Source organism: Pagrus pagrus, assembly GCF_965226575.1.
Source record: "Pagrus pagrus genome assembly, chromosome: 17".
NCBI classification, from domain to species: domain Eukaryota; kingdom Metazoa; phylum Chordata; class Actinopteri; order Spariformes; family Sparidae; genus Pagrus; species Pagrus pagrus.
Genome location: NC_140201.1, coordinates 18544714 through 18559426, shown reverse-complemented (window position 1 = coordinate 18559426; position 14713 = coordinate 18544714). Strand labels below are relative to the sequence as shown.

The window sequence follows — 14713 nt, the reverse complement described above, 5'->3', positions numbered from 1 at the left end:
CTTTCGGCTTGCAGCCTCTCTGAACTTTAATTTGGTCATGGGGACGGAGTGTCAGACAGGAAGTTTGCCAGTGTAATTTCCTGTGGGATGTGACCTTTGCCTTCGTTGGTAGAGGATTGCATCTGCCACAGTAATTCTTTAATCCAATTTAAACCCTTTTCTTCCCTCACTTTTAAGTCTCCTTCTTTCCCCTTTACAGCTTCACCTCCTATGCCTCCTTGTTTCCTGCGTCTCTTCCATCCTCCATATTTATTTCTTGGTGTGTGTTTGCACCATCACTTTGCTTGTTTCTTGGCTTTACTTGAAACCTCGTGGAAAATAAAGATTTGCAGCTGTCGCGACAAACGGCAGTTCACTTTCTAGTGCTGCTGAAAGTGAAGAGACGTCTTTCAAAATCGCACGAGGACTCGGTGCTCTCAAGGGGATGTAGCACACTTCTTCACAGATGAAAGACCTGCATCTTCTAGAGAAGCCCTCCAGGGCCTCTTTATAGTCCAAATCCTTCTCAACATTGCAGTACCCTCCAACGTCCTTAAAAAAGCCTTCCATCTCCTCGCCATGAGACACATCTGCGAGCTGTGTGAATCCACACAGGGATAACTTCTTGGACTGACCTTGGCTGAAGCCTCATACACACTGAGATTGAAGATGACAGCTAAAAGACATCTTGGTTTTGAGCCGAGTGCTCAAACCTGATGCAACCGCTGTCAGCTCTAAAAATAACATCATCAGCCTCATTTTGATGCCGAGGGTGAGATCTGTTTGTTGTGCCTCGATTTTTCCATTCAAAGGAAAAAAAAAACCTCGAAACAAGCACCAAGGCTGGATCAGACCGGCAGCGTGTAGCAATCGCTTCAGTTCTTAGACCCCAGTATACCTGTTTGCAGGTCTTGTTGAAACAAATACACCTAATCCTGGGTTTATGTACAGTACATAGGTTGACCGTCAAACTGATGGTACAGATTGGTACCACAAAGCCCCAAGTCTGGACAAACCCATGACAGTCGGGAGCTGTCTTAACTGTCAGCTCTCAGCTTACCTTCAGTCGGGCTGGTGAAGACCTCTTTAGGGATGTAGAGCTTGTCCTCTGCAGTTCTGGCCCAGTCCTTCATCCCTCGCCGGCCCTTCATGGGGAAGTTGATATCGCTGGAAACTGCCGATACAGGCTCTCGCTGGATGGTTATCACTGGACAAATACGATACGAAAAAACAGTTAAAGATTCACTGCAGTGAAACGTGGGTCGGGGTTGCAATGCCCATCTTGAAAACCCACAAAGTTAGTGTTAAAATGCATGAACGAGGTAAGGCATCTTAAGAAGAAGATAATTTGGCAGTGGATTTGATATGGATTAGCTTGACTGGAGATGAAGAATGCTACAAATTCACACCTGAATTCCTTAATTCTGTGTAATGTCTAAACAAAGGAATGTCTTTAAGGATCGAGATTGGTGTGAAATAACCTGTTATTTGTCTCTGGTGTGCCTTGCATGTGTGTCACACTTACTGAGGTTGTTGGTAACCACTAGAAAACTCTGGAAAGGCTTCTGGGCTTCGCCGATCAGGTGAATGAAATCCTCTAATATCCTCATCAGCAAAGCGGCGCCGGGAGCGACCTGTCGATGGAGGTTCAAAGATGAGAGTCATCATAATTATTATCCATGACTAACCTAAACAAGACATGTCTCACCCACTGACACATTTTTATTCTTTGCATTATCCAGACCACTGAATGTGTTCCACAGCAGTAAAATGTAACTACGTGGGATACGATATCACATTTGGTTTATTGTTTATTGTGTCCAGATGGGAAGCAAACACACCTCCACTCAAGGGCATCAAGCTGGGTCACACACATATACGCGCACACACACACACACACACACACACACACACACACACACACACTGCTAGTGTAATTGATAGGTGGCCATTGTGTTTAGCAGGCAGGTGTGTTTTTATGAGTCGAGTGAAAGTTAATTTGGGATGTGGTCACACCCACCTTTACACACAAATTCACATTTGAAAATGAACACTTAAAGGTCCTAAATGCGGAATTGAGCCCCACTAGCAGTCGCAGTTTAGCACCAACATGTTAGGCCAAAACAAAGTGGTGTGTCGCTCCCCTTTCCCTTCCTAAGTCCGCAGTTTTCCCAGGCTTGGGCTACTTTTGAAGTGTTGAAGGTTAGGTAGACCTGTTTTCATGCAAATGCGGTCTTGACTCTGGTGTTTGTCCCCAAAAGTGACATAAGTCAGAGCACACACATGCACACAACCCTGCTCACGGTCACACATGCACTAATATGCACACGCGGCCAGACCGGCTATCCAGAACAAAAAACAGAGAAGCTCAATGATAATGATAACAACACACAGAGAGCGAGTGTGACGTCACTCTCTACTCAAGACGTCTTTACTACATTATATCTTTACATAGCAAATACTTGTTTCCTGACATCTGGTGAGGCTGAATGTTGTATATTTGACCTTTAAAGGTGCACTTTGTAGTTTTGTTGAAGACATTTTAATCAGAAGTGATTTTTCATGCCTAAACAAACTAAACAAACAAACTCTCTTCATCTTTGTGACTGAACAAACTGAATAAACTGACCTTAACGGACTACACAATTTCATACTGCTTTACTTTGAAGCTAGAAAGGTGGCAGGGTCCGCCACATATAAACAAACAGTGTTCTGGGGACTTTATTTTCCCCTGAGAACAGCCTGTTTATTCAGTTATGGAAAAAAAGATGAATATTTGTGAGTTGGTATTATTACCTCATTAATATTTTAGTTTGAATTTCTTCTCTGAAACTACACAGTGCGCCTTTACAAAACTTACAGCAGTTGTTATCGAGGCACACATACAGTAACACACATGCACACACAGAAGTCTTTACCTGATGAGCGTCCTCCCATTTCTCTACATTCTCCATGTCCAACATGAGGCTGATTATCTGGAAGAATTTCTAGACACAAGATGAAGACGCACTCAGTTGTTAATGCAGAACGGCCATTAGATTTTCTCACTTGTATGTAAGCGTTGTCAGTTGTCCCATGTTATGTAGCTAGCATGCACCCACCAACCATTAGCACTGCAGCAGTACTGCAGTTTATTCTCTGTCAAGTCTAGCACAGTAGTCATCTGAACACGGGCACATTGTAGAACATAAAATAATGAATGACTGAGACAGGTGCATTTTGCTCTCTTACAGGAGGTGAAAGGGAAAAACTCTGCTGAAATAAATCCCCTTTGAGGCCATGGCAACTGTGTTGGTGTAGTTCATTGCTATTCACACCCCGTGCTGTAGAAAGTAGAGCTCCTACACTGAATACATTTACAGCCGTTACAAGTGTGTGTGAAAGAGTGTGTCTGTGACCGCATGTTTTGTGGCTTAAGAGGGCTTCAACAGAAGGCTCCGCTCACCTGCACGTCGTCGGGAGCTGGGATGTAGGTTGCTCTTTTGAAGGTGTCCGTCACATTTCGCAGAATCTCCGTGGAAAAGAGAAGGTCGCCACTGTAGTAGCTCCTCCTCTGCAAGAGCTCCAGGAGACTTCTTACGATCTGAGACATGCCCTCCCCAGCCAGGGTCCTCTGACCCTTCGCGAGATGCTCTCGTAACTGCAATGTGTTGAAAGAGACAGAAATTGAGAAAATTCGATGGTTGCACATCTGCTGGTTACAGTTAAGATTATGAAATGCATGCCTATTGGCACTTACTGTTTAGTACACGTGCTTTTATTCAAAATGTGAAGGTGGTAAAAATTTCAGAAACAGCGAGACCAAAGGAACCAAAGATCATGTTTTTTTTCTCCCCTTCAGAAATCACAGGAATGTTTTGGATGTGAGCTGAGGGGGATGTTTCAAGATGGAAGTATATATATATGTACATGCTTGGATTTTTAGCGCTTGTGCTCAAAATAGGCGAGCAAAGAGAGGCCTAGCAGCACTCTCAGGCAGAAATTGGATCTCATCACTTGAGAGACACAGAGCAAGTGTGTGTCTACGTAAAATGCAAAGAGAGAGGCAGAGAGGGAGCGAGAGAGGCTGGAAGAACAGAAGATAACAGCAATCACAGAAAATTAATTATTGACTCCTGGTGTTAATGAAAGGTTGGAACAGAAGCTAACAGTGCAATCAGCTTTGTCACGCACAATCCCTGACCCCCATCTCCTTCTGCCATCATCGAGGAGATGGAAAAGGTTGAAGTTCACAGAGCAGGAAAACAGTCTGGCTGATGAACACATTCATTAGCTATGTTCATTAATTGATAAGTGTGAGCGCAAAGCTCTGGAAAAGCTAATTAGAGATACTGCCAAGCCCGGAGTAAAGGCACTCCTGTATTTTGTAAACTTTTTAAAGAAGAAAGTTGAACAAAGGTACATGATGGGTGAAAAAGGGGAAAGTACAGCAATGGGAAACTTTTAAAAGAGAGATGGAGCCTTTACTTTCTCAAAAGTTCACTAATGAGACAAACAAGTCTGATGAATGTGAGCTGTTATAGAGGGTGAGACTGCAGCTGACTAGCTGAAATGATCAAATCTGGAACACTATACACATCTTTTATCTTCTTGCCAAAGATGATAAAAAAAAAAAAAAAAAAAAACAGTTCCTGAGTTGTTTCAGGGGGGGACTCATCTGTTGTGAGGGAACTTACAGATAAATGTAAATATCTATATTCAAGTGAGACGCATCTGGCGAAGCTCGGAGGACCCCAGAAAGCAACTCCAGTATTGTCCAGCATGCAACGACGACTAGCAGATCCTAGAAGGAGAAAGATAGAGAGAAACACTTTATGGGGAATTGGTCAAAATTACAAAATGAAACCTGCCCAACAGCACATAATCCATTATAAAAAAATATTACAGTCAAAAATACATAAATATCTTGCTTCTTGGTATTTATCGCAACATAAAAAACAAAGGTAATACACTGTGTGTCAGCTTGATGAATTTTAATACACAGAGGAAAACAACAGCAAATTTATTGCCACCTTTGAAAAAATAAGAACATAGATAACGTTTGTGAATTTATTGGCCTTTTGTTGCAGTAAAATGCATTATTGAGAATAGTTAGAACTACCGAGTATTTTATTTGTAGCAGTTCTACAGTGTTTGGCAGCTCGTACCTGCTGGCTGTTCAAACCTGGCAGCCGGCAGATAAACTGGCGAAGGCTGCCAAAATACTTTATGAAGACAAAGCCATTTCCCTAGCCAAATAAATATGCACTTACTGAACTCTGGCTCTGCCTTTTTTACGAGCAATTGATTGACATGAATAAACTGTAAAGTTTCTTGGTTAATCCAATTTAATTCATTGATTTACCTTCAATGTAATGTTCTCTATGTTATACTTTACTGGCTGGCAACCTGACTCAGGCATGTTTTGATGTGGAAGCCAGTGCCATAGCTTGAAAGATGTCAAAACATGTTTATATTACAGGAAATCTGAACCACATCTGCTCTTGGCTTACACTCTGAAGAAGAAAAGTGTAAAAAAATATCACATTTTGTTCTTGTTTCTGCTCGTAGAAGTTAAAAGAAAAAGGTCTGGCAGTCAGCCATTTAAGAACTCGGCAGTTTATTACTGTGATAAGTAATACATAAAGGTTGAGCTGCATTCAAGCAGATCATGGCTGCCGTACTAATTAAAGATAGATGCTGGTTAATGCACGAGTCTGTATGCCAAACCAGGACATAGCAACGGTATTTAGGGACAATTTTGACAAGCCTGGGTTTGAGCACTTACATCGATACTTGTTCCCGACATAGGATTGTAAATGCAAACAATGAATATATGAAGATATCTTTGTCATAATTTTACCTCTTTGGCACTCCTGATTCTATCACTGTGCTGTTGTTGCACTCAATTTCTCAGAGGTCACTTGAATGTCAAACATTAATAAGAGTATATTAACTACTGGAGTGCGGTAATTTTACATATACATAAACGACTATAATATTCGAGACCTTGCCAAACGAGTTCGGAAAAGCACAGGTGGAATTTGTGACGCTAATGATGGCTGCATTCCATTTAGGTGAGCTAGTTAAAGGGCTCTGGTGTTGGGCATGCTCACTCACTGACATACCTAACAGGGACACCTGATAGAATGGAGCCCTTGTTAACGATATTGGCCACACCTGTGCTTTTCCTGCTTAGAAAGTCAAAATGTCTGCATTGAAAAAGGTCTACCGCCAGCACACATCGCACACATTTTGTGTAATTACTTTCACTGCCAAAGGGGGGAGACAAGTTCAACACTGCAGGTTTAAGGTTTATATTTTCTTTTCTTTGAGGTTTAATTAATTATGAACTTCATAAGCTCCTTCTCTCCCTGCTTTAGCTAGCTCTTCTGACAAACTTTTGTTGCTCCGGTTCAAAATGTTTCTCATTTTTCTTCTCTAAGCTTTTCTTTTGGTTAAGTATGAAATCCTGTGGGTGCTTTGGCCTACTTTTGCCCTCTTTAGCTGTTGGTTTTGCTAACCTTGTGCTAACTTTGATTCAAACTTGTTGGAGTTTCTTTTAGTCCTGTTGGACATTTTCTAATTTGTTCCGTTAGATTTTCTGTTGATTGAGTATATGTTTTAGGAGATTATTCCTTCTCAAAGCTAGCACTGCACATGACAACGACTGGGTGCTAACATAGGCTACGTTCGTGGGGTTATCAATCTAATGCTGGTCTTGCTGACATTCTTTTTTTTTGCGAACTAATGTTACTCCTTTTGTAAATGTTTTAGTCCTGTGGGCCATTTTCAAAATGTTCTTCCTTTGAGTTATCTGTTGATTTAGTATGAGTTTTTAAAGATTATTCTCTTTAGCTACTGCTCATGATAGTTACAGGGTGCTAACGTACATCCATGCAGACTAACATACTTTTGACACAAAACTACTGGAAGTTGTCTTTTTGGTGTTGATTCTTTCTTTCTCTTACTTTAGCTAGCCTGACATTTTCTGAATGTCAGCTTTACTCTTCAGTATCTTGTCCAAGTTTCTTGTAAGAACTCGCTACAGTTTGAGTCACCGGTGTAATGTGTATAACTATGTGTGTAACTAAAAAACTAAAATCTCCAGGCCAAACTGAATCACAAGAAAATACAGCAGACAGCTGAACTGACAGTGAACAAGTATTGGCTAAAGCATCATGCGACTGACCAGTGGCGTTAGTTGGACACTTGTTGTAGACAGTCTCTCCAGCTGAGGCTCTCTTCCACGACATAGCGAGTAGGTGCTCGTCTTTACATATCTCATGAGGAGCTGTAGAAGCAGGCGAGAAATACACAGAAAAAGTAAAATGAAGCGCAGTCTAGCAGGCGCACAGAGAAAGAAAAATCACCACGCACACACTCCCACAGACACATACAGTACATAGCCAGCGAAAAAAGGGAGCAGAAAAGCACAAAAAACAAGATACAAATCAATGTTCTCCTGCAGCAGCAGCTCCCAATCTTATTCCCTTGTACATTGCTCAGTGCTCTCTGTCAGTGTCACTGCCTCAGTACAGTATCTCATTCCCTCTTCATCTTACTCCCTCTCTTTATTCATCTGTTTCCCCCCCCTCCCTCTCTTTCATAACCCTGATGAAAAAACGGGGGAGAGTGCTCTGAAGATATTCCGAGGGGGCAGCCGAGTGCTGGCGGAGGCGATGCAGGGAGATGAAGAGGGACGGAGAGCGAGGAGAGAGCGAGACTCAGAGAGACAGAAAATATGATGTGATGTTCCCTTGCAATGCCAACAGACAAGATCCTCGCCTTGTGTAAAAAAGAGGCTTGAGAGCTACTCAAAACAAAGGGGTCACGGTGAAAGCTGCACTCTAAAGTTTGTCATTTGTAGCCTGTCAGAGCTCCGTGCAGGCCTGTACACATGTGGCATTCAGGCTTGTATGGAAGAAACAAAAGGCGTGCTTATTAAAACCTCGCTGTGTCGTTCGGTGGCCGAGATTCTGACATTGAACATGGCGGAGAAACATCAGAAAGCGCCGTTGCAAGCAAGAGGGAGCGAGTGAGATTAGCATGAGAAAAACAATGCTAAAGAGGAGAGGTACATATGGAGAAATTGAGTATCTCTCAGGTAAGTAGAGGATGAAGAGAAAGCACAAGGCAAGGACGTGAAAAATCAATGTAGAGGTAAAGATGGATGGGTATGTGAATTGACAGGAAGACCAACAAGAGACAGATAAAGATGAGACGGGTGCAGTTTTAAAATTGCAATAGAAGCCTTTGGCTGTGGTGCGAACCGCTGGGAATCACTTCCAATATGCCTGACAAATACTGTGCATATGCAGATTGGTCGCACACACAGATACACACACTCTTTTGTCTCTGTCAGGGATCCACTAAGAGAGGCGTGCGGAGATATGCAGCCACACAGAAGAAAAAAAACGTCCAAGGCAGAGAGTGTTTATACAGTCTTTTCAGGCATGAATAATACATACAAAAAAGCACAGATTCTGTCTTTTCTAGCGTTTCTCTCTCATTCCCAGAGTGACTGACCTGGGCATTTCTTCTCGTTACAGGACCGGACTTCCTCTCCCGAGCCATCGCAGGGATAGCCCGATACTCCCGTGCCCTCACACATCCTGAAGCGGCGCTGCCAGCCGGAGTCACATGTCTTGCTGCAGAGACTCCAGTGGTTCCAGCTGCCCCAGTTACCTCCACCTAGAACAGTAGCAAAGCACCACCGGTGAAGATTAGGGAGCTGGGAGGCAAGCATGGGAGGGAACGAAAACGGCATGTCATGCGAAAAAGAAATGAAAATTGATAAGCCCTTTCTATTTTTTAGTGTGGTAACCAACTTCAGCCAATAGGAGCCCGTTCTAGGGCCCAGGTTCATTAAAACGCTGGTATATTTATCCTGCGGGGCCCAAAACAAACTGACACGCCAAACCGTGTCCCAACCCACCAATTGCTGGGATGTGGAACACGAATCAGAGAAGACCATACAGCCTTCAAGTAATGCATGTTCCATGTTTGCATGATGGCCTTTGAGAGCATGTGAGTGTGAATACTAAGCCTTCATTTGTGCGCCGTACCGCTGCAGGAGGGGTTGGTGCAGTCCCTGCTCTCCTGATGGGGGCCTTTACACTCAGCCCAGCCGTGCACCGAAGAACTGCAGCGCCTCTGCCTCTGCTGGGTCCCCGTGTTGCACGTCACGCTGCATCTAGTCCACGGCCCCCACTCCAACCACTGGCCCTCCACTGGAGAGACGGAGGCAGATATGAAGAGACAGGGAAATGGATGAAGGTGGAGGGAGGAAGATTTCAAGAGACACAGGGAAATCCAGATGAATTGATCCAGATTTTTGAGGGATATGATAAAGGGATGTAAGGGGAATAGAAAAATGCAGAAGGAGTGAAGACACCGGGTAGAGAACGTAAGTAAGCTACAAGTAAACACAATATAGACCGAGTTAAGACGGCGAACAAATAAACTGCACAGGGCTATTTGGTTTTCCATAAACCCATAAATAGCAACAAACAAACATAAAACACTGCATGTGTCTGTGGACATTTTAAATATTTCAATCTGTTATGGAAAAACTGATTACAATTCCTTTCATGCTGTGTTTTTAAAGAGTTCACACGGAGTACAGTCAGTTGAATTTTCACTTAAAGTGTTATTAGAAAGGCAACAACATTTCAACTCTTGACTGTTGTTTTTGCAGAAATAGATAAATAAAAAAAAAATCTGTACAATCTAGTACTGCTTGTCAGACGATGCATGAATATCAAATAGCTTATTTTGAAATGCACAGGTGTAATCAAAGCCCCCGCCAGTCCCCTTCAATAAGGGAGTTTTGCTGGAGTAATTGAGTTGTCAAATAACATAACCCTGAAATGCAAAAAAAAAAAAAAAAAAAAGAAAAAATGATGATGAGGATAATCAAAAACAGGCAGATTAATCATTTATAGTGTTTATTTAGAGAGTTTGGGTATGTCGCAACTTCAAAGGCAGCAATTGTTAAGTCAGCTTTGAGGATGTGTGTCACGGTTTTCTGTGTTTTACTGCGGAAAGACTAAATAAGGATGTGTGACACAGGATGTGTGAACTGTCGGTGAATACTAATTTCTTCACTGTTTTGCGATATGTACTTTTGATTAGAGTTCTTTGAAAAAAAAACTTGTCAGAAGAACCAATTACAGACCTGTGACCCTGTCCATTTATATTTCAAAACACTGCTGAATGAAGAGACTCGCTCGTTGCATTTGTTAGTTTCTGCTTTGTTTCCAACAACTGCCAAAATCTCGTCGACACAAATCCAATCCTTTAACATCTTGCACGACATGCCAACAAAAGCACACGAGGATCAACAAAAGCTTGGTAATGCTGGACCACCACCCAGTTGTCTTGAGCGTATGATGTCTAATTTCATGTAACCAAGCAGCAATTACTATGAATTCTCAATGTTATTCTCAAATAAATTGTTTGCGCTTTCTCCACCGCTGTTTCACAAAAACACATTTCTAAAAGTAATGATTTGAATTTAGTTAAAAACACAATTTTGTTGGCTGCAGTGTCACTTTTGGTTAAAAAACAAAAACAAAAAACAGCTTCTTGGTACCTCCAGTTGTGTCGCTGACTGTAACAAACAACAAATCTTCCTTCAAAGTGTACTTAAATGTTCAAGCAGCCCTAAATACCCAATGAATATGTTTGAACATATCCACAAGCTATGTATATCAGCCCATCCAGCAGATAACATTAGGATCTATTTGGAGTTGTGGTTTTAGCAACCCAATGAAATACCGTCTATTATTCACTTTCCTTTTAGCTCTATGTTGCCAAATCTTGAGGGAAAAACAGGCTCTTTAGCCACTAAGTGCTCCAAAGTGTTCACCAGCTACTTGCTAATTTGTCTTGCTGCTGTTATAGTCTGGGCAAAACAGGTGGCTGCTGCTTCAGGTAAGAGGGTTGATGAAAATGGGGCCGGTGAACCAAAACAGTAGAGATGCAGGCTGCAGAACCAAAAGAAAGAGCTAAAGGACAGTATACACTCCATAGAGAGCACGACACATCTTCACATTACACTTCTGCTTAATTGCATATAGAAAAACAATGTGTAGTGCAGCTTTAAACTTTGATTACAACTAATAGAGTTTAAAACTGATTATTATTCAGTCAATTTAGTGTAACCTCAGTGAAGCTGAGCTGATGTAGGAGTCAAATTTTCCTGTGTAGTGATTAATCTGTGCTGAGAAGAAATGCATTATGTATGCTTTCATAGTTGCAGCGACAAAGTATTTATGAATTTGATTAATTAAGTTAGGGCAATGCTAACATTTAATCACATAAATTATAACAGGATACCACGATACATTAAAGAGAGGAGCCCTGGCTTTACAGCTGTTCAGCTAACAGTAGATGCGGCATCGCTATTGTGTATATTGTGCGCTGTATATGCTGGAGGACTGTACAGCAGCCTGTCTATTTGTCTCTATATTAACAAGAACAGCGATTCAAAGCAAGACGCGTTCTTGTTCCGGCTCAGAATGATATATTGAGGCACACATTCTGCACACAGGGGCTTTAAGTAACAGAGAAAGTGAAGTCCAGTGCAGTAAATGTATTTGTCTGCTTCTCCCAAGTGGGAAAGCATTGCCAACTCTCCTTGGTAATGTGGTCAATCACGCTGTGTGTGCGACTCGGACAGTGTTCCAGCTAGTTGCTGTAGGGCTGACAAACACAGAATGAGCCGCGGACTGGAATTTAAGCGCGGACGTGACATTACTCCGGTCTAATGCTGAGTCATTAAAGTGACAAATCTAAAAGAAGAACAAACCAAAAAATACTCTTGATTGTTGGACTCTCCTCATCTTTCTATCACTGTGAAAACAAAGGACACACATACAATTGCACTACAGTTGCTAAAGGATAGAGTGGGTGGTAGGATGCGTGTGTCAACTTAGAAAAAATGTACAGCAAAGTTTGTACAAGAGCGACAAAAACGCATTAAAATAGTATCACTCATCAGCAGGGGCAACTGTATAACATAAGGAGAGCTCGACATATGCGCAGACATTTCGCAGCAGCAAAAAAAAAAAGCACCATGCCAACAAACAAACACAATAAAAGCATATTTACGTAGGGACACAAGCGTGGCAGCTCTGTGCTAGTAAGCTGTTTACTTGCCAAAGCCACAAACTTTTAATTTGCCTGTAATTAAGACCATTAATCCCTGTGTATGCTTGGCTCGCAACTGACTGTTTATGTTGTGAGAAAAAAAAGTGGGTGTCTGGGAACGTAAAGGCATTTACCATCCGGCTCTCTGCCTACACACGTGCCATCTAGTTCTTGACATCAGCTCTGGGAGGTCTGATGGGATCAAATTCATTTTTCATGTGTGACTGTTGATCGTCTTTTCTTTGATGCGATCATATTAACATTTGCAGCTCTTCCCACACATGCGTGCGTTTCGTCTTGCGTGTTCTGGCAAGCACGCGTCTGCAAAGAGATGCATCAGATATAACACAGTGAAGAGAGGTCGTTAAATAATCGTACGAGAGTTCAATTTGATTCACTTCAAAACTACATTGATTTAACACACTGTAGTATACACAGTATGTGGTACAGCGGAGTATATAGTGAGTTTATGGCTTGAACTGCACGCACACACACACACACACACACACACACATACACACACACACACACACACACACACACACACACACACACACACACACACACACACACAGGATCCATTAAAGCTCTCTTCTCTATGCATGGACGTTTGCGCCAAAAGGCCTTTGCTGGTATTCATCATTTCAAAGGACCATTGCCTTTGAACTCCCAAAAGCACGCTGAATCTGTTGTGATAGATTCACAGATGCATACATAAACACATAAAGCACACGAAGACACACGCATACACAGATTTCCTCAAGGCCCTTGAAAGGACGAGCGTAGCCTTTCTCCCAAACCCTCTCTTTCCATTGCCGTTCCCCAAACAGCATGGCAAAACATCCCGGAGGCCATACTTTAGATTACGACGTCTCCCTATTCCTCCTTCAACTTTGCAGCCTCTTTGTCTGGCAATGGGGACAGTTTTGTTTTATTTAAATATTAACCTTGTATAGCCCCAACTTTGAAAAAGATGAAAACAAAAAAAGCAAATAAACAAATGAATAAATACATAGAAAAGTATTAGTCAGTAGTGAGGTAGAGGACACATAAAGGCTCCAGACCAGACCGGCTCCAGCAGCATTCACATTAATATGTATCATTTAATATGGAAAATGATACAGGATTCTTCGCCTTAGCGATAATAAAGGAAAAGCACTTACCCCTGTGATAATTGTTGAGCCTGTGAGTGATTACATATCATCCAAGCATACGCACTTTCACTTGGACTGAAATCAGTCCAGGAATGAAAAAGGTTATTATTCAGAAAGCGGCCACCGATTTTGCTTCAAACTGTCCTTTGTTTTAGTGTCTTTGCGTCCACTAATGCCATTATTCCAACGTTTTGCAGAATCTATTTATATTCTGCCAACGTAGTAAGCACGGAACGAATTAAAAGACCGATGAATATTGAATAAAAACAATGAATATTCCTTTCTTATGTCAATGCTTTCAAAGTTTTATAAAAGGATGCTCTAAATACACAATTAAAATTGCATAAAGACAATGCACATGCCTAAAGCATACTTTATGTTTTGAAATGTCAAAGGCTTTCGCTCTGTGCCAGATATAAATGTCTCGTTAGGGTCTGCTCTATTGAGATGTTATTTCAATTGGTTGCTCCTTTTCCACTCCAATGGCAGTCTGATAAAGACGTCTCAGCTGGACAGTCTGAGCGAGATTGGAATAAAGTCCTGAGGTACCTTCAACACCAGGACTAGATGGGGCTGCACTAGTGACTTATTGCTATCCTTGACAAGGTATAGACCTAACAGGTAATCTCAGAGACAATAGCAGAAGAGCTCCGCTGAAGGACTTCTCAGGAATCTAAACCAAGCCAACCATGGAAGAGGCATAGAAGTCCCAACTAAAGGCTTTGCTCGGCTGTGATCCTTCAGGGTGGCTGAGGGTGAGTTTGAAAAATGGGTATGTATTCAACGGCTGACCACGGATGAATATGGAACTGAAAACTCTGGTGAGGAGTCAAAGCAGCGGGCATGAGCAGAGAGGAAAGATGAGGGTTATGCTGCATTCACACCATGTCAGCAGAACAGGAAGACCGCTAAAAAGTTTACCAATATTCCGAATTCATCATTATTAAAGTTTGTTAAATGAAAGTTAGGCCTAAGTTAGAGAGCTGCATTTGTAGAAGTTCTCTAACAAGTGAAACCAGGTACATATAGACATATAGCTCACTGTATATAGGTGAGTTGATATGGAATAACCCTTTAACGATGCTCTAAAGATGTTCTCACAATAACAATGCTAATATGCTGACCTTCAGCAGGCCAATGTTTACCATATCCATCATCTTAGTTTAGCTTGTAAGCATGCTAATATAAGCTAATCAGCACTTAACAGAAATTACATCTGAGGTTGGTGGCAACAAAATGTATTTGGTCTTAAGCAAAAGTAGTGTTAACCTGATGATGGTATTTGAGGGAAGTTAAGGATAACCAGAGTTCTTGCAATCCATCCTGAGAGGACATGCATATCTGGCAACCCCATGGTGGCACTGAGGAAAAGTGAGGAGGACATTCAGGTCTTTAGGCTCCATCCTTGGGGATCGTAAGTTGCAAATGTTGCTGGGTGGTCAAAT

At 41.9% G+C, this 14713-nt stretch overlaps 1 protein-coding gene across 16 annotated transcripts in view; it reads right to left on the bottom strand.

The window, feature by feature from the left end:
- The window catches only part of adgrb2 (adhesion G protein-coupled receptor B2), a 222335-nt gene that overhangs the window by 84619 nt on the left and 123003 nt on the right, over window positions 1-14713 (bottom strand). For all 16 annotated transcript variants that reach the window (XM_084379370.1, XM_084379369.1, XM_084379373.1 and 13 more), the window contains exons 5-12: window positions 9027-9191; window positions 8488-8652; window positions 7151-7252; window positions 4656-4762; window positions 3425-3619; window positions 2898-2966; window positions 1505-1613; window positions 1040-1186 (exon numbers count right to left, since the gene is read on the bottom strand). In XM_084379370.1, coding sequence (XP_084235496.1) covers window positions 1040-1186; window positions 1505-1613; window positions 2898-2966; window positions 3425-3619; window positions 4656-4762; window positions 7151-7252; window positions 8488-8652; window positions 9027-9191 — 1059 coding nt within the window. The remainder of the gene's footprint in view (window positions 1-1039; window positions 1187-1504; window positions 1614-2897; window positions 2967-3424; window positions 3620-4655; window positions 4763-7150; window positions 7253-8487; window positions 8653-9026; window positions 9192-14713) is intronic.